The sequence below is a fragment of the Gobio gobio genome, assembly GCF_949357685.1.
Source record: "Gobio gobio genome assembly, chromosome: 1".
Classification (NCBI taxonomy): Eukaryota; Metazoa; Chordata; class Actinopteri; order Cypriniformes; family Gobionidae; genus Gobio; species Gobio gobio.
The window spans coordinates 47,780,650-47,806,648 of NC_137097.1; the positions used below are offsets into that span (position 1 = coordinate 47,780,650).

Consider the following 25,999-nt stretch of genomic DNA (forward strand, 5'->3'; position numbering starts at 1 on the left):
ATGGGCATATTGCGCACGGCTGCGGAAGGCGGAGCTGAAGGCAGTATGAAAGGCACACATGCCTCGTTTCATTCTCCGCCTCTCTACAGCAAAATGGCGACTGTTGACTACGACTCGTCCGTGGATCCAGAGATGGACTTAACCAGCGACGAGGAGTTAGAGAGGTACCCGAAAAGAGCGATCACTTTCATATGAGTCCGGCCGAACCGTCCGTGCGGTAGCTGGGTTTTAGGGAAGCTCCGATCGGGAATACAGATGTATAAGGACCCTGAGCTCGTGATTGCCGCATAACTTGAAAATCAAGGGGTGTCCATGGCCTAGTGTGCCAGGCAGCTGCTCTTAGTGTTGGGGTGCCTTGCGATCAACCTGGTGTTAATCTTAAACATCCTAAATGAGCGTTGACCTTTTCAAGCGACGTTCAAGGGTGCCATGCATCGTATTATTACGCCAGCTCTGCTGTTCGCCGTGACACAGTTTTAGGGTTAGAATTGGGTTGAAGGCAACGTGACATCATCACTGCTCTTAAGAACACAATGCAGACCCGCTCAAACCGGCACTCGTGACATACAGTTGTGCATCGATGGCATTGTTGCATCTTGTATTAGAAACATTAATAGTTGTTAAATGATACTCTGGGTAGGTGACAAAAAGGTGGGAAAAATTGCACATATAGAGTGAGTCTATAGAGGAAATGACGTTCTGTACCTGCGGATCTCATATCGTAACGTTGGGGGGGCTCGACTTCTGACGCTTGTGTGGACATTTTGTCTATATTAGAAACAAGAACACATTCGCAACTTTTTAAAATGTATCTCTTAAAGGGACAGTTCACCCCAACACTTAAACATTCTGACATTTACGTGCTCGGATTACTGATTTTGGGACACGTTAAGGAGAATGACAACATCAGTCACCGTTTTGTTTTATTGTAATGTAAACAATAAAAAAAAAAGTGAATGGTGAAAGAGGCTGTCACTTCCTAACATTCTGCATGTCTGCTTTGATTTACCGAGTTTTAATTTGGGCTGTACTTTCCCTTTAAATGAATCTGACTTTTCGATTATATGTATTCATTGCCAATTTAGGTGGCTTTCGAGTCATGGCATTCATTTGAACACCGACTCATTGTGTGCGAGCTCTAGCTGACTGGAGCGAGTCGTTCACTTCTGGAACTTTCGGTTTGTCCGAAGTGACTGTGGGTGGACGGGCGCATGACGTGAACTTGATCGGTGTAACGTTACCGAAATGTAACTGTACGCGCCGAAAAAGTCAACCTCGTGTCTGACATAACTTTCCTCGTGCGAACTGTAGTTAAGAGTATTACCTGTCAGACCCATATACTACAAGCCTGTTGATGTTATTTATTAACTTTCAATACTTGCCATGGAATTTGATCTAATTTGTCTGCTGTTTTATGTAGACTTATTAACAGTATCTCTTATACTCTAAATATTGTCATTTGGGCTTTATGAACCTAAAAAATGCACCAATTTGGTTCCTAAATCCTATTCACTTTCTCCATAGAGGAACTGTTTTTTTAAACATTTGTATGCATGCATATTTTGTATCCTCCATACTACTTTTTAATTGGAGTATGTGATACACAATTCTTCATGGGGATTGCAACTCTCTCCCTCAAAGTTTAGTAATTGTGAGTCACCTCATAGTTGGAAGGTTTGGTTCATGGCTTAACTCTTTAACAAAGACCTTTTTAAAATCCCTGTGGGGAAAAATACTTCCGGAACCAAGGCGACTCAAAATGTGAACCGGTACTGTTGCACTCTATAGGAGGAAACACATACTAGGTTTCAAGACTTAATTGTTCGTGTGATCTAAATTGTTGTCAGGTCATGAAGCTGCTCTACGAATGATTCACATCATTACGCCATTCTCTCAGAAAGCACCACCAGCCTGGTTTTGGTGTCCAGATTAACTGCAGGGTGTGTGAACGTGACGTCATCGTGTTGTAGGTCTGAATAAAGCACAGTATTTGCATGACCACACAGGTGGTGTGGAACAAACGCTTCACTACAGCTGCTGTCTGTCAGAGGGAGTGTGAGGGTGAACATTGGTGTGCGATTTGTTGTCCCCCCTCCCCCTGAGAATATTCCAGAATATTCAGCTGTGATATGCAAGTAGGTTTTGAGGAAGATGACATGCTAACTTCCTTAGCATCTGTGACTTTTGTGAATAATCACGTTTCTTGTTTCTCATTTGAGTTAACGGGTACTCTTCAGTGGTTTAAGTCAAACATGATGCCATTGGGGTCTTGGGTAGACCCCAATAGATGGTTTAGTTAACCCAGAAATGAAATTTGTCATTCCAAACCTTTCAGAACACAAATTAAGATATTTTTGATGAAATCAGAGAACTTTCTGACCCCTCCATAGACAGCAACACAATGACCACTTCAAGGCCCAGAAAGGATAAATAGTCCATGTGACTCCAGTGGTTCAACCTTAAAGGCCTGTTCACACCGGGACGATTTTCGCACGCGTTTATCGCCGACGTTTAACGCCTCGGGACTAAACAATGGGCGCCAATGTGAGTGTTCACACCGATGCGCAAAACGCCAGGCGTAAAAGCGTCATTTAAAAAAAAACGCCTCGGGTTCGTTTTTTTATTTTGACGCGGCGCGTAAAAAACTGTCCGACCAATGAGATCGGCGCTTTTGTTCACGTGCCTGGAGCTGCTGAAGTGACAGTAAAACACGACTTGGTGGCGCTCAAGCACAAAACGGTCTTGCCGAGCACACATTGATACGAAGAAGAAGTAGTAAGTAGACAAAGAAGAAGATGAACTGCTAATGCTGCTTGCCAGTTAGCAAAAAGTGTGTGAATGGTTTTGTCCATATACATAATATGTCTATGGTTTTGGCAAGCACGTAAATACTGTCTCTCTTCTCCTTCTGTGTGACAAGCGAGTGTCAGAGGCTTAAAGTGCCGCAGCACCATCTTGTGTACCGGGAGCGCATCGACTGAATGTGCACGTTCACTCGGCGCAGCGCCAGTGAAAATCGCTTGGGTGTGAACACTCAAGACGCGCCGAAAAACGGCACGAAAAACGCTGGCGATAAGCGCGCGCGATATTCGTCCCGGTGTGTACAGGTTATGAAGTGTCTAGAATACTTTTTGTGCGCGCAAAAAAAAAATTTTTTTACTTTAAAAATAATTACTTTATTCAACAATTACTTCACGTCTGTGTCAGTCTCCTATGCTGTTAACAAACCATGTAATGTTTAATCAATCGACCATCCTGTGAAAAAACATATTTCTGCCTGGTGACGGATGAGCTGGATCAACCAGGGGTCGGTTCTTCATACCTCGCTTAATACATCCTGAGATAATTTGACCGATCCCAGATCTTTTAATGGTGATAACTGATCTCTGACTAATTTGGTTCTTCAAACAAATTTGCGGATTGGATTAAAATATCTGGATTAAGTTGTCTAAGATTACTGCGCGTCCCTGTGTTCCCTGAAGAGGGCAGATGCATCGATACTCGAAACCACGATCAGCAATGCTGAGAGCACGATCGTAACGTAATGACATCATATAATTAAAAAAGCCACCTGGCAAAATATAAAATTTCTGGACCTTTATAAGGAAACAGCCAAACGACCAAACCAACATAAATTATAATAGATAAATGAAATGTGCACTTTTAAAAAAAAAAAAACATGATTGCCAATAATTTTATTCACAATTTTATAGTATTTGTACACCCTTTACATTTTTATTTCAATGTTGTAATTGGCAATTAATAAAAAAAAATTTTTTTAATTTGAAGCAGATTTGTTATGTGACAGCATTAATTAAAGTTTCTTAAGATCAAGTTATCTGCATCTCTTGTGCCGCATCAAGCCACTCCCATAAATGAATGCAGTCCCATACCACTCAAATTAATGCACGGCTCAGAGTAACTGTACAACGTGTGTAAGACTGCAATAAAATTATAAAGTAATTATTCCATCACAAATAAATCTCTCAATCAAGTGGCTGTGTCTATAGTATTATACACAACATTATAATATTATTTTCAAATATATTTTTATTATTGTATCATTTTAAATGATTATTGCCCCTGGTTCGGTAAGGAACTCTTGTAATAAAGTAGCAGGGGCTGGGACATATTTTAAGTATCAACGCCTCTTAAAAAGATGCAATCTAATCCTGTTTACATGAGATAAACTGCTCCTGAGAAGGTTTAAGCTTACGGACCAGTCGCTATAACAGCAAGTCCAGTATGAACTCCGAAGAACCAAACTATCCAAGATCATGCCAAATCGTCTACAATCAAATCCTGCTAACTGAGTTAGCCACGTATGAAGAACAGACCCCAGGTCATTGAAAAGAACTGACTCTCAAGAATGATTCAGTTTAACTTTTGTAGCTTTACTAATATAGTCATGGTTATAGAAAAGATCCACACAAAGATTCTTCAATAGATTAAATTTTTCAATGTGAAAATAACAGCAACATTGGCAAATATGGTGCCAAAAATCATCTTCATATTGTCTTAAAATATGTAGAACTGTTTCCTTGTGCCCCACTCATATGTTTTACTCTTCAGTATAGATGGGTAAAGTAAAAGCTGGTAATGTGACACTTGTTGTCCATTCATCTTTTAACGTATGCTGCCCTGCATTGTTTCCCAGAAAGCACTCCATACCACCTGACTATACATCTGTTGGTGTTTCATTGATTTAAAACAGACACTATTGGTTGGTAGGGGAGGATCTGTGTTTGTTTGGCAGGCTAATCTGACTTTGTACGCTTCCACCAGATTGCTATAGTTCAGAAAATAATGTATTTGCTAAATAGACACACACAAACACCCTGTTAATGTTGTGTGTTGGATTATTTTTTTACTCGTGTGTTGGCAGGTATTCTGATGCTTGGGTCCTGACAATGCAGCCCATTCTTCAATGGTCTTAGATTTTCGAAATGTGATATGACTGTGCCAGCAGTGTTTTCTGATCTATATCTAGTTTTTTTTTTTTTTTGTGAGGACCTGTGCCATATGCATGTCCCACAGCACAAAGAGGGTCTTCTGTTTTTTTCTTTTTTCGAGCAGCCGCACTATCACAATTTGTTTCAAACTGAGATCATGATTCTGAAGAGACAACTACACAAAATAACACTATTTACTAGAGGTTCTGACAAACTGTTAATTGCTGCAGTCTATTTAAAATGTTTAATTCATCTTAATTATAAACAAAGAAGATTCAATGACTGAGTCATAAATGGTGTTTTTGAACGAATCTCTTTAACGAATGATTCAATGACACATGCATTTTAACAATCACTAGTTGCCACCTGGTGGTGTAAAGATGTAATCAATATAATCATAATTTGATGTGCCAGTTTGCTCTATTTTGCTTCAGTAGTCATCAGTGTTTTTACCCAAACTATAAACTGTTTTTTCCCAGTACTTCTGTGATTTAATAAGTGTTTGTAACACAGAAATAAAGATACTGTGTTTAAAAAAGACTGTTGGTGAAGCTGTTTCATACCTATCCATGACAACTGCTCTCTTTGGCTCCGCGGCAGCGCGAACACAGATTTGAATGTTCCGCTATGAAATTATCATATTTTTGTTTGTGCTTTGAATCTGTAGGGAAGCTGAAGGCTTCAAAGAGCAGGGAAATGCATACTATGTCAAGAAGGACTACACTGAAGCGTTCAACTTCTACACCAAAGCCATCGGTAAGAACCCTTAAGAGTGTACTAGGCTGTTTATGCCGTTCTTATCTCGCCTTCACTATCTGTCTGCCTGCCTAGCTTTTTGTAGGGATCTTTTGCAATGCCTTAATGTTGCTGGTTTGTAGGGCTGGGACGGTTACCGCATTACCGCAATACCGCGGTCACGTGACGCCTACCGCGGGTCTGAGATCGTCACCGCCATCACCACCACAAAAAAAAAAAAAAAAACCTTGGCCTGCCCTTGTGTGCACGTTGTGTCTAATTCCATGGATTCATTGATTCTAATGACATGGATTGTGTCTAATGACGTGTGTCTTATATGGATTCAAGGTTTTCTAAACAAAACATAACAAAAGATGGAGCAAATCCGACCTTTCGCGAGTTGGGAGCGCAATGTTCCATTATAACATTCCATTTGTACCTGTGTAATGTCTTTTAGCCTATTATTTGAATTTAATTTTACTAAAGCATAAAATACAGGCGCATAAGCAGGACCTCAGTTTTTAATTGCACGTGCTTAACACAATTCTCTCACATGGTTGCGCAGCCGACAATAGCGGGTAGGGAGATAGAAGTCATGAAAGCAGAAAAAGAACGCACCGCCCGGGCCATGGGTTTGTGCCGAACGCTGACCGATTTCTCCCATAGCTGGCAAAAAAAAAAAAACGGCTTCAGAAAGAACAAACTGAGCTGGACCTGCCTCAGCCCTCCTTAGTACTGGTAAGTTTTTACTCTCTTCCAACTCTGTTTGGGAAAGATTGACTACAAATAAGCTGAGCCTGTGAAATTTCATTCAATATAATCAATAAATAATCTATTGTAGGCAATTAAATATAAGTTGGCTATGCGATTCTGAAATTCCAATTTCATTAAAAGGTTATCGAAAAAGATATCCTTCTGGCAGGCTTACAAGCACAGTAGTGTGCGACACTTTGTTAAATTAAATAGCCTTCGTTAAATATTTGAACCACTGAGACAAAAGCGCACACGAGATATATCAATTAATATGAATATGTAAAAATATGAAATATAAATATAAATAATAATTAATAGGCTATACAATCACGGTAGTGTGAGCAGCGACACTTTTTGTTGACACAAAATTAAATAGCCTTCGTTAAATAGCACCACTGAGACAAAAGCGCACACGAGATAGGCATATAGCCTATATATAAATTAATATAAATATGTAAAAATAGGCCTAATATAATATAATAATATGTAAAAATTATTTATGTAATATAAATAACATAAATATAAATAATGTATATGTATGTGATATACAATCATTAGCCTAAATAGCCTTGTTAAATTAGCCTAAAAAGTCTTCGTTAAATAGCCTTGAACCACTGAGACAAAAGCGCACACCACACGAGATATGTAAAATAATATAAATATGTAAATGTTATAAAATAAAATAAAAATTGATATAAATAATAAAATTAGCATAATATACAATCAAGGTAGTGTGAGCAGCGAGTGACTACACTTTGTTAAATTAAATAGCCTTGAGCCTTCGTTATTCTTCATTAACCACTGAGACAAAAGCGCACACGAGGTGTAAATTGTAGCTAAATGTAAATTAATAGCCTGAATATTTTAAAATGTGTAATATAAAAATATAAATACTATAAATATAAATAATATATTAGGCTATAGGCTATTATATGGGCGGGTGTGCGCAAAAGTCGTTATAGTTTAAGTGATTGTTTAATGACGACGACTGTAATCTGAAAGTAAAAATATGGGAAATAAATAAACAAATAAATATATATTACTGATCAATACCGATAAATAAAAATGTTTGTTTGTCTTTTGTTTATGCTGTTCCATCATCAAATCTCTCAGTCGTGATCTGATCTGCTCTCTCAGGAAAAAATATGAAGGCTGGGATGTAAACCATAGCCTAGTCTATATTTCGTTTTGCCTGCACTTTTTTTTTTCAGACATCATTCCATTTCTGTTCTAATTGTTCCTGTTCTAAACGTGAAAAAATAAATGTAAAATAAACATGTTCCTTATTATGTTCAATCGCTGGGGTGTGCGTGTGCTGCTGTGCGCGAAAGTCCAGCGGGAGCCATTTAAAGCGGTTTACCGCTGAACCGCGGGAATTTTTTGCTTTTCAACCGCGGTAAGAAAAAATCCATACCGTCCCAGCCCTACTGGTTTGTTCCTACACACTTCTGATTCATGTGCTGCCCTCAGATTAGACTCAATGTTCACTCAAATGCACATGATTTCTCTTTTCTCCGCACGTTTTCCTCGAAGGCTGTAACGTAATTGCCCAAATAGATTTTGTCATGGCAACCACTTGTTTTAGAAAGAAAAAGGGCACCAAAACGTGCAACAAAAACAACCAGTTTGTTTCTTATCGTTTACTGAAGTGTCTGTCTACATCTTCTGTTTGTGTCCTTTTAACAGACCTGTGCCCGAAAAATGCCAGTTACTACGGCAACCGTGCAGCCACATTGATGATGCTGAGTCGCTACAGAGAGGCACTTGAAGACTCCCAGCAGGCTGTGCGACTAGATGATACCTTCATGAAGGTGAGACGTTGGAGCCCTTTTTACATTCTGAGCATTTATGATCTCTAAAAGGTCTAGTTGGAGCCATGGTCTACATCAGGGTTTCCCTAAACTGGGGTTTGTGAGGGAACTGCAGGGGTACGCGAGTTGATGAAAAGCTAGTAATTAACGTTTTACATTTTTATGACTTCATTAAAATAATTAAAAGATGTAAACAAAAATAAAACTCTTATTTAAAGAGATTTGTTTACCTGCATGTCATGGGACATCAGAGACCCGTGAATGTGGTGTTAAATTATTCAAATATTATTTTAAAATCTCTGAGTATTTCAAGTAAGTATTAGTGATGCACTGAAATATCAGAAGCCGAACATTTGAACTAAAACGGCAATTGTCAATTTTGGCTGAAATTGTTTTGAAGGGCCGAAATCATTCACTGAAACAGTGACATTTGTAATTAGTAGTGCTTCTTTTTTTTTTTTCTTTTTTTTTTACTTTTGAATGCTTTCTTTTTGACCAAAAGAACTTGTTTTTAACTGCATCAGCATCCATTTCATTTCTTACCGACCCCAAACTATACAACTCAGTTGCACACACAAGATATTTTTCATAAGCACTTGTCTTCATGACAAACATATTTAAGCATACATATATAATTAACAGTAAGTAAGCTCCTCTAGTGTTTCTTTATTGCTAACTAACAAACTGAATGAACATAGGGTGACTTTCTGAGGTAGGCTAAATGCAATATATGAGACCTATTGTTTACAACACTGATTGAGTGATTATATGAGTCACGGATTTCGGTAAAATGTAGTGTATCTTTCAACATACCTTTTGATATTCAGGCATGTTTTTCAAGATATAACTTGTTAGGGATGAAACGGTATGGAAATTTAACATCACGATTATAGTGACCCAAATTATCACGGTTATCAATATTATCACGGTTTTGTTCAAAAGAGATGAAAGTGTTCAAAAAGAACAGATGCACACACTTAAAACATTTCAACAAGTTTTATATTTGAAAATCAACAAACAACAAATAACTAAAGCAGCTCTATGCACTTTTTTAAGCTAGATTGTATTCAGTGGGATTTCCTTTCTTATAATGGCCGTCGTCAATAGCAACGCATAACGCATAAATAATAATAATTTGTCCTAAATATAATCTCTAATATTATCTCTGTAAATATATTCTCAAGCAATATTCTCATCAGTGTTCAGCAATGATGCATTTAAATCAGCATATTTTGTGTAAGAGCCCAAACAGTATCCTAGTGAAATAATGCATATCCATATTTCCATATGATTTGACAGTTTATTTTATTAAATATCAAAATGTGTGCATCATACCTGACACCTAGATGATCACTTTACAGTCAGTTTTATGACTGATTCTCTTCAAATGCGAGTGAAATTTGAATCGTGTATAACGTTACCAATGTTGTATGTAACTTTAGAGACAGTCCCTAAATTCGCCAGCGTTATGCCAGTCATATCAGATGCGCTGTGGTTCTGCTGTGTTTTTTTTAAAACCATTTTTGCTGCTGAAATAGAACAAAAACAGCCAACCACTGTATGATGAATGAATCTCCTGCCTACATCACACGTTTATCTCTGCTTTGAGTGCAGATTTCAGCGAGTGAGAGCGGCGCGCGCTCTGAATGAAACTCGACATTGCATTCATAAACTCAATAGAAACACGTGTAAGTGGTTATAATGCGCAACGCGATTGTAACCGATGGCTTTTGAGAAGACTATAATAAGTTCAACCGCCAGAGTGGCAAGTGTGCAGCCGAAGTAACGTTAACGTTACACCCGCAAATGGCAGTTGTTAATGTCAAGCCCTGATTATTATCCCTTAAATGTCACCCTAGTCTTGTCTGAATTTGTTCGTTCGCTTCACGTTATTATTTCCCAGACGTAGTTTTGGTATTTAGGTCAAAGTCCACTTGCCTTGCGTTCGTAGTTTTGAAGTGTTTTAGCGACTTTCTTCTGGCATGTTCTGCAGACAGGGTGACCATCTTCGATTAAGTTTCCCTCAGGACTTTTGTTAAAGCTAAAATATGACCGCCTCAGATTTGGTCCTTTTAATAGTCTGAAAAATCTCCCGGTGCTGTCACTGCCTTCTTCCATTTCTTCTAATTCAAAAAACAGCGGTGCGTTGCGCCAGACTGACGCTGACTGGACCGCGAGTTTTCACAATCGTGATAATCTCACGCGGTTTTAATGATAATTAAATTTTACACGATATTACTAACCGTCACTACATTTTATTGTGAAACCGGTAATCGTTTCATCCCTATAACTTGTATTAAAGTGGAAGAGATTTAGCGCTCTGTGCTGCTGCTTGAACTGAGGCACTACTGTGATCTGTCACGTCACATTTAGGAGCGTCAAAACGGCATTTATTGTTTGAATTTTGTGATAAAATGGACAGAATTTGAAAGATGACACTTTGTTTCTTTTTAGAATTATTGAATGAGAGGTGTGCTACAAATAATGTTTAGCGTAGGGAAAAACTGCAGACCTGGTTTGAATTACGGGTGATTTTCTAGGGCTGGTCCAAATACCATTTTTTGAGCTTCGAAGCTTTGGTAGTAATAAACATTGAATATTCGAAGCTTCGGAGGGAAGGAGCTGAACATATCCTTCTCTCTAATAAAGGCTGGAATCTGGAGAAGCGGCGCGCCTCACGCGGGCAGGCTTATATGCTCCGCGAACGGCCAATGAACTAGTGATACAAAACACACAGGTCTGTTACGTCCCAGTTTTGATATATTATAGTAGCTAGTAAAAATAATTCTGCCCCTGGCTTCGGGCCAATTTTCACGTCATACCTCAAATGCGGGCTTTTTCCTTCATTTTATATTTAGACATTCATTAATTAAAAGAAACAATGAGGTGTGCTGCGCTGGTGGAAACTACATGAGACCATGACACCACGACTGTCAAGGCGGCTTGCACAGTGTTTAGAGTATCAAGTTTACAAGCCAACACGCAAACTGCCGAACGTCTTAGATGCTCAAAAACACAATCATCTTCATTAAAACCAATGAGACTAAATGCTCTTACTGTGCTTAGGTCACTCGTTCTGATATTGCGTTGACGTGAACTCCGTTAAATGTGCACAGGCTAGCGCAAGAATTGAAGATCGGATTTATATTAATTTTGCGGAGAGGTGTAAGACAACCTGCCTGTTTTTTATTTATTTATTTTTGAACACTCAAAAAAGTGATAGTATAGGCTAAACGTTTAAACCAACATTGTGATGCTTGAAGTGTTTTATATCTATGGATTTTTATTATAAGCAAGACAAGTCAAGTGTTGATTTAAGAGGATAAATGGATCAGACATGTGGTGTTAACTCACTGTCGGCCACTTGGTCGTTACTTTAAAAAACTAAAACTTTAATTTAACAAACAAAAAATGCTTTAAACATTTTTCTAAATTAACTTAATAAAGAAACGAAACAAAATATAACTACTTTGACATTAAAAACAAAACTGAACCATTTTAATGGCTGCAATGGTGTGTAATAGGGGGGAATGTTTACTCAAAAAAGAAAAGGTTCTATATGGCACTAAAATAAAATTATAAAATAAATAAAAAAAACACGTCACTTACCCTTTATTTGTTTCGTTTGCGCCGTTGCGAGCAGCTTATCAGCCTGCCTCATCTTGTCAAAAATGCCTTTTTACTGTGGTGCATCACCACATCACAATTTTAAAACGTTTAGCCTACTATCACCACCACCACCGTGATAGTAGGCTAAACGTTTTAAAATTGTGATGCTTGAAGCGTTTTATATCTGGATTTTATTATAAGACAAGTCCAGTGTTGATTTGAGAGGCTAAATTGATCAAACATGCAGTTAACTCACTGTCGGCCGCTGGCCGCTTGGTCGTTACTTTAAAAAAAACTTTAATTTAACAAACAAAAAAATGCTTTAAACATTTTTTTTAATTAACTTTAATAAAGAAACGAAATGAAATATAACTACTTTGACATTAAAAACAAAACTGAACTATTTTAATGTGTGCAACAATGTGTAGACCTAATAGGGAGGATAAAAAAATAAAATAAAAAAATCGTAACTCGGGCCGATAGTTTTGGTAAGCTGTCGGACACGGCCGGGCAAGGGCCTTGATTTGAGGCCTGTGCAGGGCTCTAAGACTAACTACAATTAAAAAACTGAACGTGCCACTTGAGCCAAACTAACGGGTGTCTCAGCACATCAGCAGCAGCAGTCAGATCATATTCTTCACGAGAGCGAGGAGCTAAATTACAAGATGATCACGGAATATTTGGTTTCAAAGCGATGTAAAAGCGCCTATTTAAGAGAGTTTGTCATTGTACTGTTTTGTTGCTATGTTTTTCATTATAGAATAATAGCTAATGAACCCACAATTCAAGCAACCCGCCCCTGAATTTGCAAACCTAAAGTAAACTGTGCACGGCTGCATGCGTTCAGCCGCTCAGTGCACAAGCACTGCAATGAGGGAAACGCTGAGGGAACATGTTTTCACCGTCACATCCCTAACATGTAAAAAGGATAATACATTTTGATTCTATTATTCTATTTTCCACAATGTCAAACGAACGCAGTTTAACCCAAAATGCAAGCTCAGACATGGCTTCTGCCATATAAGCTCATGCAGTTGTGCGCTCTGCTGCAGGGAACACTAAGAAGAAGCAAATATATTTATTAAGTATATCGAGGCTATTAAAAATGGATTGGCTATAAGATGATTGAAAAAAAGTTTTGTATTTTATAGTGTACACATATGCAAGCGCGAATGAGAGCCATTTCGAGCAGGATGCCAGGTGTTTGCGGAAAAAAACAACAACGAATATTCGAATCACAAATTTGAAAATCGAATACCAACCCATCGAACGAATATTCGAATATTCAAATATTCTGGTCCAGTCCTAGTGGTTTCATACTGTCAAATAGAGCCTTTTTTTTATGTAGCAATTTTTTTAATGCACTATTGTTGCCTTAACTTGCCCTAAATTTCTTCACACACAGTATGAATTTCAGTCGGAAATGTTTTTCTGCAACCTTTTTATTGACCGGATACCATCAGCTGATACCGATAATTGGCTAATACACCTGAGCATCTCTAATTTTAATATGTTTTAAGTTGTAATTACTCCTGTGAGGGCCAAGCTGAATTAATTTTTATTGCAGCCATTTTTATTTTAGCATTTAAATGTTGTCGCTTGTGGTAGAATTTTTTTTATTTTATTATAAAGTCAAAAGAAGTATTAAAGCAGCACTAGGTAACTTTTCAACCTTTTATAATATATTTTCAAACCTCTTGTGATGATACATCGACTTACAATAGGTTGAATGACACGTCTGCCATAGCCTGACGGGGTCTGTATCGTTTTTAATCGTACTTTTAAACTTCGGGTTTTGGGTAGTAACCCGAGAAAAAAAAGAACTACAAAATTCGACTGCTTTACGGCTTCAGGCCAATTTATACTTCTGCGTCGAGTGCACGCAGAGGGTACGGCGTACCCTACGCATAGACGCGTTGGATACGCAGTACCCTACGCCGTAGCCTGACGCGCACCTCTCCAAAAATGTAACAACGCGTCAATTCTACGCGGACCGCAAGCGCTGTGATTGGTCTGCCAGAACCCTTCCCTCAGGTCAATAAATAAATAAAAAATCTGCGATAGGAGTGTGTGTGTGTCCAGAAATTGGATGATAGTTCCTTACGTCTGCTATAACACACTATTTTGCAGTCCAGCGATTCTTTATGGTAGTAAATAAATACATAGATCCGCTGAGTATAGTTTATTTATTTTCTCATTAAAACCAAAGATGTTAATCAGTAATTGTATATCAAGAACAGGGACACATTAGGGTATATTTCGTGAATGAAGTCTCCGCAACAACAATCGCTTGCTGAGCCACCGCTGCTGAAAACAGCGGCCACGAGCTCCGCATAGTTTCACAAATGCATTCCAGCGCCAGATCGCCTTATTTAACTTTACTAATCAACTAGAGATGCTAAATTTGTATTAGATACAACAACTCAAGCTGCAAGAAAAGCCGCTCTCTCACTGCTGCTGATATTCCGACATGAATGTACAGATTCTACACATCAAGCTGCTTCTTCTTCGGCTGTTGTCTTGATTACACCAACATGCCCGAGGACACTGCCTCCTAGCGTATGCATGTGGAATTGCACATTGACGCAGACAACAGCGCAGAAGTATAAATGCTCACGACGGCGTCGGCTACCCGCGTAGCCTACGGCGTACACTACGGCGTACACTCGACGCAGAAGTATAAATGGGCCTTTATACGTCACTTCCACCACCACCCCCACTTCCTTAAATTCGGACGTGCAAGAAAAACTATCATTTGTTTGCCGAATGTTATAGTCATGGCCGAAGCAGCACAGAAAAATAAGAAAGCAAAGGTTTTGTCGGAGGAAAGCAAAAAGAGGAAACGAGAAAGTGATCGGATTAAAGGCAGGACGAGGATCAACATTGGCCAGCGTTTGCTCGTTGGCGTGAGCTGAAGGAGGAGGGGCTACATTCTTGCAAGTAAATACATAAGACGTACAAAATCATATTTTAGGATACCTAACATGTCTGTGATATTGGTTTATTTGTCTTGCCTCAAGCTATAATGCAAATCGATTTTTCAAATTTGCAGATTCATCTATGGTAGCTTGATATTATAATATTGACGATATATGGTTATTACCTACCACTCAAACATTGAATTGAGGTATCATTATAGATTCTGTAAAACGGGAACCAATAGACTAGGCTACTATAATGACGCTGGCTTGTAAACTTGAGCATCGCGATCATTTGGCGTTTGAAAAAAAATAAAACCCATGAAATTATATTCAAATGACATGCTGAAACATATGCCACTGTACCTGAGATGAAGACATTTCACACGCGACGCAAGCAGAAAACCTGCATGTGAACTCCTGCAGTGTTCAGGGCTATCATAGTTGTCATGTCAACAAATGCACGTGCGATGCATCCACTGATGTAGAATGACAGAGTTTACGACAGTAGTAGAGGACAATACTGTTTCACAACTGTAGGGGGACCCCGAGAGCAAAAACTACCTAGTGCTGCTTTAATGTTTGTACAACTTGGTTAAAGTCCCTGTAAAGGCAATTCTGAGATTTGTTTCTAAACACATTATAAATGTTAGAAATGTATTGCTGAAACACATTACAAAGACTGTGAACTATTAAGTACTGAATTCAGAAGTTAGACCGTTAAACAGTTTTTCACCGTTGCTGTGTTCAGGATTTTCTGGGCGGGGCTAAAACGGTGGCTCGATGACGCACTGGAGCCACCGAGCCTGGCTCCTCCCCTAACACGATCATAACTAGAGCACATTCGCATCAGTTCGATCGCGAGTTACTGTCAGTACTGTTAGTTACTATAGTCAACAACTTACATAACAGCTTACAAAACAAAAACGATGAAGAAGTGGATTAATTTTGTGAACAGCAACCTTGATGGAGAGCTGAGAATGATCATCACCGACACCTACCTCTGCAGTGACTTTACACCGAATCGTTTTACAAACTTTCACCGGAGACAACTGGGATTCACTGATAATCCGCTGCAGAACCGACTATCCCCCGCCCAGGCTTTCATCCTCCCGTCCCGCCGACATCTGGTGCGTCGTGATCATAGATGCTCGGGATCAGTGAGTGTTGTCCTGTGTGCTACTGCCGCTTTCCCGCGAGTGGGCGTGGTTTCGGCGCCGACAGCGGACACTCCCCCAGCGTTTGAGAGCAGAGAATGCTGCTCATTTTTTCAGGTTTTTGATAAGCTATTTTATGTACTTCCCGGATTTTGTTATGATTCAAATTTGGCTGGGTGGTTAATAACACATTTATCTGTGGTGTGAGAAACTCAGAACACATGTTTAGTTTTGACTTTACAGGGATTTTAAATAAAGGTTATTAATTAAACCAATCTTTATTTTCAGTTTTTGTTTTAAATGAAAAGTTTAATTTTGGTTAAGTAAAAAAATTCAATTCAGTGCATCACTAGTAAATATTATTGATCAAAGGGGTTCATCTGACAAAAAAAAGTTTGGACTGCACAAATTGCATTCAAGATATACATTTTATCAGTTTAAATCGCTTTGGATAAATGTATCTGCCGAATGCATAAATGCACAATTAAAAACACTCAAAAGCATGCTGACTGCATTTACATTTTATATCACTCTTCATTATCATCCTGTCCCACAGGGCCACATGCGTGAGGGCAAGTGCCACCTGCTGCTTGGCAATGCTATGGCCGCCAGCCGCTGCTTACAGAAGGTTCTAGAGCTGGAAACAGACAACAGCCAGGCCCAGCAGGAGGTAGAGTGACCATAAATACCACTCGCAGTCACGTCTCGTTGCAGACATCCATGATTTGGCAGGTGTCATTCAAAAGGCCTCTGACCTCCTGTGTCTCTTGCAGCTGAAGAACGCAGAGTCCATCCTGGAGTATGAGCGCATGGCTGAGATCAGTTTTGAAAAGCGAGACTTCAGGATGGTGAGTGTTCATATTGCTCCTCTATGTACTGCAGGTATGATTTTTATCAGAATGCAATTTATATACATGCACACATACATGCACATACGCACACACGCATACATACGCACATACATACATACACACATACATACACACACACATATACATACACACATATATACATACATACACACATATATACATACATACACGCATATAATAATAATAATATACTGTCTGTCTCTCTGTAGGTGGTGTTCTGTATGGATCGGGCGTTAGAGTCTGCATCTGCTTGTCATAGGTTCAAGGTGCTGAAAGCAGAGTGTCTGGCTCTGCTGGGCCGGTACCCAGAGGCACAATCTGTTGCCAGGTAATAGCACTACAGTATTATGGGAATTGTTTAGAAGTGGTCAGCAAATATGGGGTTGTTCAAATGCCAATACTGATATCTAGAGAACATAAGCTTTAATTTTTACATAAAATGGTTCAGCGATAGCAAATGAAACGCATCACATTAATCTTAAGAGTGTGCTTTTTTGTTGTTGTTTTTGATGCTTTTAAGAGCTCACCAGGAAAGGTATTTTCTTAAATATTTAGTAGTTTTTCTAACAGTGCTGTGAGAGATTTTGCGATAGACTTGGTAGGCGTCGTGTCGTAGCTGGGGGCGGAGTCGACGTCGGGGAAAACAGTCCAATCCCCCACAATGTAAATGGATGGGATTAACCCAGTTTAGCCTGTGTAGAATCACTTTTGCCGCCCGACAGAACAAGATATATAGAAAAACAGAGCCATATTGGGTCAGATTGTCCGTACAGTATCTGTGACTGATAAACGACCCAACGGAATCAATGGCCAGAGGTGTCATTTTCTCATCAAAATACATGCTGCTCCCCTGACCCTCAAACAGGTATGACATGCCTACTTCATAAATCACCCAGTCTTTCGATGAAGACGTTAGTTCAGTGTTCATGAATTTAATGGATTAAAAGTATGTATTGCATACATTTAACGTTTTAAAAAGATCATAAACTTGTCATGTGCTATGAAATTGATATGTGGAGTTGACAATATGTTGTCAGTGTCACAATATCATTAGAATTACTGACAGTAGTGAATTTTATTTACTTTTTTATAGCAACCGTCTTCATCAAAAGACTGGGTGATTTATGAAGTAGCATAGCTATTATGTCATGTAGTATTTGTGGGAGCAGCATGCATTTTGACGAGAAAATGTACAAGTGTCGTACATATAATGTGACTATCAGCTTGAAGCACAAGCATGAGGCCAGCCCTTCCCACCATTAAATAAAGAAGACTTTTGAATGTTTTGTACATTAATAACCTCATGAATTATCTGGCTATGTGATCGCTCCTCATGAAAAACTGCTTTAACGAGTCCCGTACGTGACAAGTATGACTTTATTGGCGTTTTGTTCACCAAACTTTTGGCATTGCAATTAATGAAATCTGTTTTTCATTATACCAGCAGCATGTAGAGCAAATGTTTAAAGGTGCACTATGTAAAAAATTTTGTTAAATATCCAAAAACCTCTAGGTCAGTGTTATATATTTTGTTCAGTTGAGTACTTACAATATCCCAAAAGTTTCCAACTATTTGTAAATCGTGAGAAATAGCTATTTTAACCGAGGAACCGGGACGTGTGAGGGAGTCACCTGTCGATTGCGTCATATCTGCATAACCCTCGTTTTCCGGTTTTATTTTGCAGTGCGAACAAGTGTCATAGCAGCCGCCGAGAGAACGCACAGAGTGACGTCATAACATAATTTTCAACACACTCATATGTGTCTAATATGATAAACAGAGCTGCGTTACCTCATACTCATGAGCGGAAGTGGCGCTGGCGACTGTGTCATAATAAAAGTCCCACCGCTCTTCTCATTAACAATCGCTAGCGCCCTTGCTCAGCTCCACAACACTCAGTCCTGCTCCGCTTCATACTACAGTAACGTTAATAATCATATCCATCAACATGATTTCTACCTATCCTGATTCTTTTCCACTGACTGTGAGGTGAAGACCACGTCCCAAGATTCTGCGCTCAAACGTGGCGTCATCAAACTACACCTTTGTTTTGAACAGGAGACCTCTAGTGGATGGAAAAGTTAAATTGTGCACCTTTAATTATAATGGACATATTGCACAGGCTTTCGGAATTGACTGACGGCTTCATCTGTTTATTTGGCAGTATAAAACTTCAGATCAGGGTTTTTTAACTTACTAGAGGTGCAGAACGCCACATGGCAACTTTTTGTTACTGCACCAAGCAAAAAAAATAGTAATCATTACAAAGAGTAAAGATAAAGCGTCTATCAAGGTCTACGTGCATTTCTTCTAATGGCTTGTTTTCCCCCACGGTATGTGGTGGATATGACGTTCTGTAGACGTTCCCGGTAATGCCGACCAAGTCTATTGTTTAAACTAGTTCTTGCTGTGAAAACAGCCTTTGGTTCTGATTTAAAAAAGTAAAACCAAAAATAAATGTATCTGTAAATTCTTGAGCAGTTAGTCCATGAACAGAAATGGCATTTTGCTTGGTATAAGTGGATATAATTATTGGTCAATGCCTATAATCTCAAAGGGTAAAATAACTGGCCTGGACGATATATATTGATCTTTCACTTGTCTCTAGTATAGCTAATGACTAATAATTTTTTTCCCTTTGTGTTTGTGCATGTATTGTGTATTGTGTATTGTGCATATACTTTGAGTACTCATTTTCAGCAAAGATGCATTATTGATAAAGTGAGAGTGAAGACATTATTAATGTTACAAAAGATTTCTATTTCAAATGCTGTTCTTTTTAACTTTTTCGGCGACGGTCCCACTTTTAATGCAAGTAGAAAACAACATTTTTATGAAGTAAGCTCACTTAAACCTTTTCTGGTAAAATCTTACTAAATAAGTACTTTAGAAATTTTATCACATGTGCTTGGTTTTGAATTTTGTGTATCTATGTAACTCTTATTTAATGCCATGTCAGCATCTGTGGCTATTTTCAAAAATACAAAACTATACTGATACGGAACTTTTTTCGGACTTGATGGTAAATGTTTGTTGAGCAGTAAATCAGCAGTGTATGTGGGGAAAATGTTGGTCTATGTTAACGTTTTATTGGCCAAGCTGCTTGATCAGCCAAGCAAAAGTCTGAATATTCAGACTGCACAATTTCTATATGTAACCCTAGACCACAAAACCAGTCATAAGTCGCACAGGTATATTTGTAATAGCCAACAATACATTTGTATGGGTCAAAATGATCGATTATTGATATTTTGTAAATTTCCTACAGTAAATGTATCAAATTTATTATTAGTAGTAATATGCATGGCTAAGGACTTCATTTGGACAACTTTAAAGGCGGTTTTCTCAATATTTAGATTTTTTTCGCAACCTCTGATTCCAGATTTTCAAATAGTTGTATCCAAATATTATCCCATCCTAACAAACCATACATCAATGGAAAGCTTATTTATTCAGATTTCATATGATGTATAAATCTCAATAAAAAAAGACTGGTGACTGGTTTTGTGGTCCAGTGTCACATATTCTAGCCATTATCAGCTGTTGCCACATTGTTTTCATCGTCCATTGAAAATCAATGTAAGTTAGCCACTGTTTTTTTTTTTTTCCCCTCACTCTTGCCGTCTTGTACTTTCAGCGACATATTGCGGATGGATTCCACAAATGGCGACGCCCTCTATGTGCGGGGATTATGTCTGTACTATGAAGACTGCATTGATAAAGCTGTGCAGTTTTTCGTTCAAGCACTGCGCATGGCACCAGACCATGAGAAGGCCCGCCTGGCCTGCAGAGTAAGTGCAGCATTACTTTGGAGTTTTAACTGATTGCGTATTCAAATTAAATGTGCCATGTCTTTTTTTCCTGTTATAGAATGCTAAAGCCCTAAAGGCGAAGAAAGAGGAAGGCAACAAGGCATTTAAAGAGGGCAGCTATGAGGAAGCATATGGCCTATACTCTGAGGCTCTGACCATCGACCCGAACAACATCAAAACCAACGCAAAGCTATACTGCAACCGAGCCACAGTTGGATCCAAGGTCAGCATTTGATTTACTCCTTGTTTGGGAGTAACATTTTGTTTGAATGCATTATCAGTGTTTGAGTGCCCTACAAGGCCAAACTCTAGACCCTTTTTCCTGTTCTGAAACTGGGTCAAGTGTCTCATTTTTGTCATTGTTTGGCACTATTACATAATGTTTCTGTCTCTCTCTCTCTCTCTCTCTCTCTGGTGTCCTCAGTTAAACAAACTGGAGCAGGCCATTGAGGATTGCACAAAGGCTATTAAACTGGATGAGACCTATATTAAGGCTTATTTGAGAAGAGCCCAGTGGTACGTTTGTAGTTCTTTCTACACTTTAAATTAATCTTTGAATCTTTGGTGTTAATCTTTTGAATTTTGTATTGTAGTTACATGGACACAGAGCAGTATGAAGAGGCCGTCAGAGATTATGAGAAGGTTTATCAAACAGAGAAGACTAAAGGTGTGTGTCCATCTTGGTTGGATGCATCAGAATGTTTTTGATGTGCCAAATCTCATTTCATCTGTGGTGTGTTTCAGAACATAAGAACCTGTTGAAGAATGCTCAGTTAGAGCTGAAGAAAAGCAAAAGAAAAGATTATTACAAGGTTCTGGGGGTGGATAAAAACGCCACTGAAGATGAAATCAAGAAGGCCTACCGCAAACGAGCACTGATGCACCACCCAGGTACATATTTCATTGAAAGAATTTTCACCTTATACAGTCTATATCTGCAAATTCCTGTGACCTTACCCATAAATCTGTTCTATAGGCAGTACTGGGACCACCAGTATGCAAGAAAGTCCCCAAGTTGTGGTGTTTTTTTGTTTCTGCTTCTCTATAATGCAGTCTCTCTGTTGTATTTTTCAAAGACCGACACAGTGGAGCGAGTACTGAGGTGCAGAAAGAGGAAGAGAAAAAGTTTAAGGAGGTGGGCGAGGCCTTCACTGTGCTCTCTGACCCCAAGAAGAAGACCCGCTATGACAGCGGCCACGACCTGGAGGATGATGACATGAACATGGGTCTGTCTCCGTCACACATTCAGGCTCTTGTTCCTTCTGCCAACACCATATTTTTCTTGAATACGAGTTTCACTAATTTGAACGTTTCATGCTTTATTACTTACTACTGTGGTTAAGTTTTACGTGTTACTGAAGCTTAAATAAAAAAGACTTCCATCTATGTTGGCATGTGATGAGTAATGATTTTAACGATGTCTTCTTTTTGTTGTTTTCTTTCAGACTTCGATGCCAACAACATCTTCAAAGCGTTCTTTGGTGGCCCTGGGGGGTTCAGTTTCGAAGGTAATTCATGTAAGGCGGTGCTTTTTACTTCTCTTCATAATCATCCATTATTCAGATGTTCAGACTGAAAATTACTCTACACTAGTGTTCAAAAGTTTGGAGTCGGTATGATTTTAAAATGTTTAAAAGACTTCTCTTATGCTCACCAAGAAAGCATTTATTTAATCAAAAATACAGAAAAAAAAAATTTTACATCGTAAAAATATTTGCACAGTATTCTATGCGGTTTGGCCGTTCGTCCACACGCAAACGCAATATAAGGTCACTGAAACATTTTTGAAAACTCCTGCCAGGGTGAAGATTTTCAGACACTCCGGTTGCAGTGTAGCCGGTGAAACTGGAGGTTTTGGCTTGTGATGTTGGAGGGCACATGGTTATCTCCTTTGTTTGACGTCAGATCGTGCGCCCCTATCTCCTTTGTTTACATGAGGCGAGTCTGTACAATGGTGGACGTAGCCAAAATATTGCTGCTAATAACTGTGCTAACAGGGCTTATCACGTGCACATACATGCACAGTTCTCCCATTATAATGTGAAACAGAGGCGCGTCGAGGATAAACATGGCTTTAAAGTGTCCGAGAAAGACGCATTCACAGTCCGAAATAGACAATTCAGCAGAACAGTGTCTGCAAATGGCCAAGCACCCTCAAATGCAAGCAAGAGCACCCTCAGTTGATATTGTAATAATATATTGGCAAATGCTCCAGTGCATGTTTGTGTCTGTAGAACATACAGTATAACTGAAAGCTCCCAATTTCAACATTTATTAGGCTTTAAAAAAACTTTTAATTTAAGTGAACTTAAAACAATCTTTACATAACCCCATTATAATAAATGTTATTTTTACCTGTGCCTTCCCTGTTAGACATATACAGAAATGTAATAGTTATCAAACACAAATAATCAATTAAAAATAGATTAATCATCATTAAAGCTACAATTTTCTCTGTTGCCGTTGTTCTTTGATGAACATTAATGACAGGCATCATCAGTGCTCCTGTCACTTTAAGAACAGTCGCGAACGAACACGCGGATCTGACGCGCTGTCCCACGCATCTCATTTCCTCACAACTCTTTAAGTTAATTTAAGATGTTATTTAACTAATTTAAGACTCCTAATATGAGTACTCAAAATTATCTGTGTTGGTGTTGTTTGTTCAAGAGCAAAAGAGAACTCGATGTGAGCAGGAGTGTGTGTGTGTGTGTGTCAGTGTCCCTCGATTAGCTGACATGAGACGCGGCCACACAGACAGGACATTGACATACAGCGTGTTCTCTTGTGTCTTGTCGCGCTTGGAAGCATTTACATGAACAGGAACGTAATCATGTAACGCTAGGCAAAAATGGATATAAAAACAGACGCTGCGTTAACTATTTTTAATGCGTTAAGCTGAAAAAATGAATCGCCCGCGTTAACGCGTTCATTTGCCCAGCCCTAGTTTAAAGTTAGTCAGACTCCACTCACTGCTCAAACCGCCAGTTTTTATTCAGTGCCGAGTTATACAGGTTCGCAAAACCTCTCATGAAAAAACAAACTAAATTTGATTAGGATACCTGTAGGCATAATAAGCCTGAGATAAGATGGCTAAGATTTTATTTTGTTATATTGTGCTTTGTTTGTATAATGTCTGCTTTATTTATTTTTGTTTTGTAGTTTATTTTAAAAGTAAGACAAAATGGTAAAAAAGAATTTACGCAATGGTGAGAATTTTTTTCTTGTTATATTGTTTATAATGGATTGATCTAGGAATACTAAAGGTTGATGTCAAACTTTAAAAAATGAATGCGGAGGAGTGTAGTGAATGACGTCCCTGGTCACTAAAGACCCGAGTTATGCATTTTAAGGGTTAAGGAAGTTAACGCTTGTCAATGAAGAGTGGCCAGACTCTGTACAAATAAAATGGTAGGACCGGGCTAGTGCATCCCTATTATACATATAATTACCGTCACTTGATTAATTTAATTCATCCTTTCTAAATATTTTTTTTATAAAACAATCTTACAGACCCCAAACTTTGAAATTGATGTGTACATGTCTTAAATTTAAGACAACTGTAAAAAAAACACTCCGCATCTGATGTAATTCATGTTTACTCCAATTCTGATTCTTCTCTTTTCTGATTCACTTAACTTTTTTTTCCCCCTTCTTTTGTCCTGCAGCATCTGGACCAGGAAATTTCTTCTTTCAGTTTGGTTAACTTGGCAGATTCCAGCATGTATGCAGTAGTTCCACAACCCCTGAATTCCCCTGAACCGGACTGCTCCCCTCCATCCCTGCTCTCTGATGTGCTACACTCTGGTGTAACGGGCCTTCGGGCCCCACAGTTGGACCTGCATCTGTGCCATTGACTTGTTTTACTGCTTACGCACAAAGACACCAACGGCAGGGGCATGACCATTCTGTACCAGGAAAAACATGATGCATTGCACAGTTCTCTCTCTGATCGGTGTCCTATTGGCCCTTGTAATCCAGCTCTAGTTTTTTTTTTTAAATCCACTGTATCGAATGTACCCGACTGCATTGTCATTTTCACATTTATTATTTTGAAAATCAATTTAGAGTTTTTCAGTTCTCAAAAGTGTTGGGGGGAACACGGCATAGGAGTACGTAATACTCGAATCTATTTTCCCATCAGCCCCCTAGACAGCCCCTCTCCCAAGCATTTTACTGATTCGCATCGTCCAAATCCAAAGCATGTCAGAAAAATCACGGGTTAGTACAGGAATTCATTACCGCTAGCGACGTATAGATTGTTTAAATGTGTACAAAGCCAGAATTCACACAGATTATATTTATGCAACATTGCAGACCATTTTAAAGACCTCAGTAAACTTATGTGAATGCAGTGCCTCATGCCAAATCTCATCGTAAGAATAACGCTAGTTCTCATCCGACGATTGGATTGTTGGACTACTGCATACAGAGGTTCAGGGAGAGCGAGTTCATTGGAGCACCTGTTGGCCACGCCCCTCTCTGTAAGGTTCATTTGTCAATGTTGCCATTCAACCCCTTGCTGCATTGTACATTTTACTGGAATGTAAAGTGTTTCTTTGTGTTGATAGTTTATGACTGTTTAATTTTTTTTAACTATGAAAAACACACTTTTTTGATATGTATATTTATTGTAAATTCGCTGGATGTGAGCTTCGGACGGATGGGTGATCTTTAAATACACTAGGATCTGCACTCTTACAGGTTAAAACCAGGGAGAGACCTTGCTTGGCTACTTCTGAATTAAAGAGCCTCTGGAGGGAGTGATGTCAGAAGTGAATTGATCTGGTTATTTGTGGACTTGATTCTGTTGACTCCACAGTGTATGTAATATTGATCTATGTAAACTGCAGGCATGACCAGTGAGCCATGTTTGGTGATCTCTCCCATTTTAACTAAATGTTCCTTGACATTGGATCGCTGAAGATTTGTTGTGTTCCAGCATTCTCTTGTTTATTTGACCAGACCCTGTACTAAAATGTAAGATTTTAAGCAGTTGTCTGGAATACTTTCATATTGTTTATCATATTAAGATCTTCAGTGTATTCAAACGTCAACGTCCATGCTGATTTTGCTCACTCCGCTGGAACAGTCTTGACAATGGACCGTTTTTAAAAAGCCATGTAAATAAAGTAAGCCTCTTTCTGTTTTCCCCTTCACCAAATACTTAACTTCTCTGTCTCTGTTTAATACATTGTTCTTTATTATTAATATTATTTTACGTCTCCAGGCATGTTCACAATCTCGCTTTATTTACTTTTTTATAATAATAATATTTTAAATGTATAAATATATTATACCTAAGCTTTTCAGATTGAATAACGTAGTATGTGTTGGCATGTCAATCAAAGTTCCTACAACACGGTTCATTGGCCCCAC

The 25,999-nt window shown here is 38.7% G+C and overlaps 1 protein-coding gene across 2 annotated transcripts; it reads left to right on the plus strand.

Moving 5' to 3' along the window:
- Positions 1-25,858, plus strand: dnajc7 (DnaJ (Hsp40) homolog, subfamily C, member 7; the record flags this gene model as incomplete). 2 transcript variants are annotated; one of them, XM_079819675.1, is made up of 14 exons in its annotated part: positions 1-164; positions 5,620-5,708; positions 8,127-8,251; positions 16,492-16,605; positions 16,709-16,783; positions 17,017-17,135; positions 20,446-20,599; positions 20,679-20,843; positions 21,045-21,136; positions 21,214-21,287; positions 21,365-21,511; positions 21,697-21,846; positions 22,066-22,128; positions 24,289-25,789. In XM_079819675.1, the coding sequence occupies 14 exons, from the start codon at positions 1-3 to the stop codon at positions 24,324-24,326; spliced, it is 1,569 nt and encodes a 522-aa protein (XP_079675801.1). In that variant the 3' UTR covers positions 24,327-25,789. The 2 variants fall into 2 exon arrangements, with proteins under 2 accessions (XP_079675801.1, XP_079675802.1); XM_079819676.1 differs by having other exon boundaries at positions 49-164; positions 22,066-22,137; positions 24,289-25,858.
- Positions 25,859-25,999: the final 141 nt, after the last annotated feature.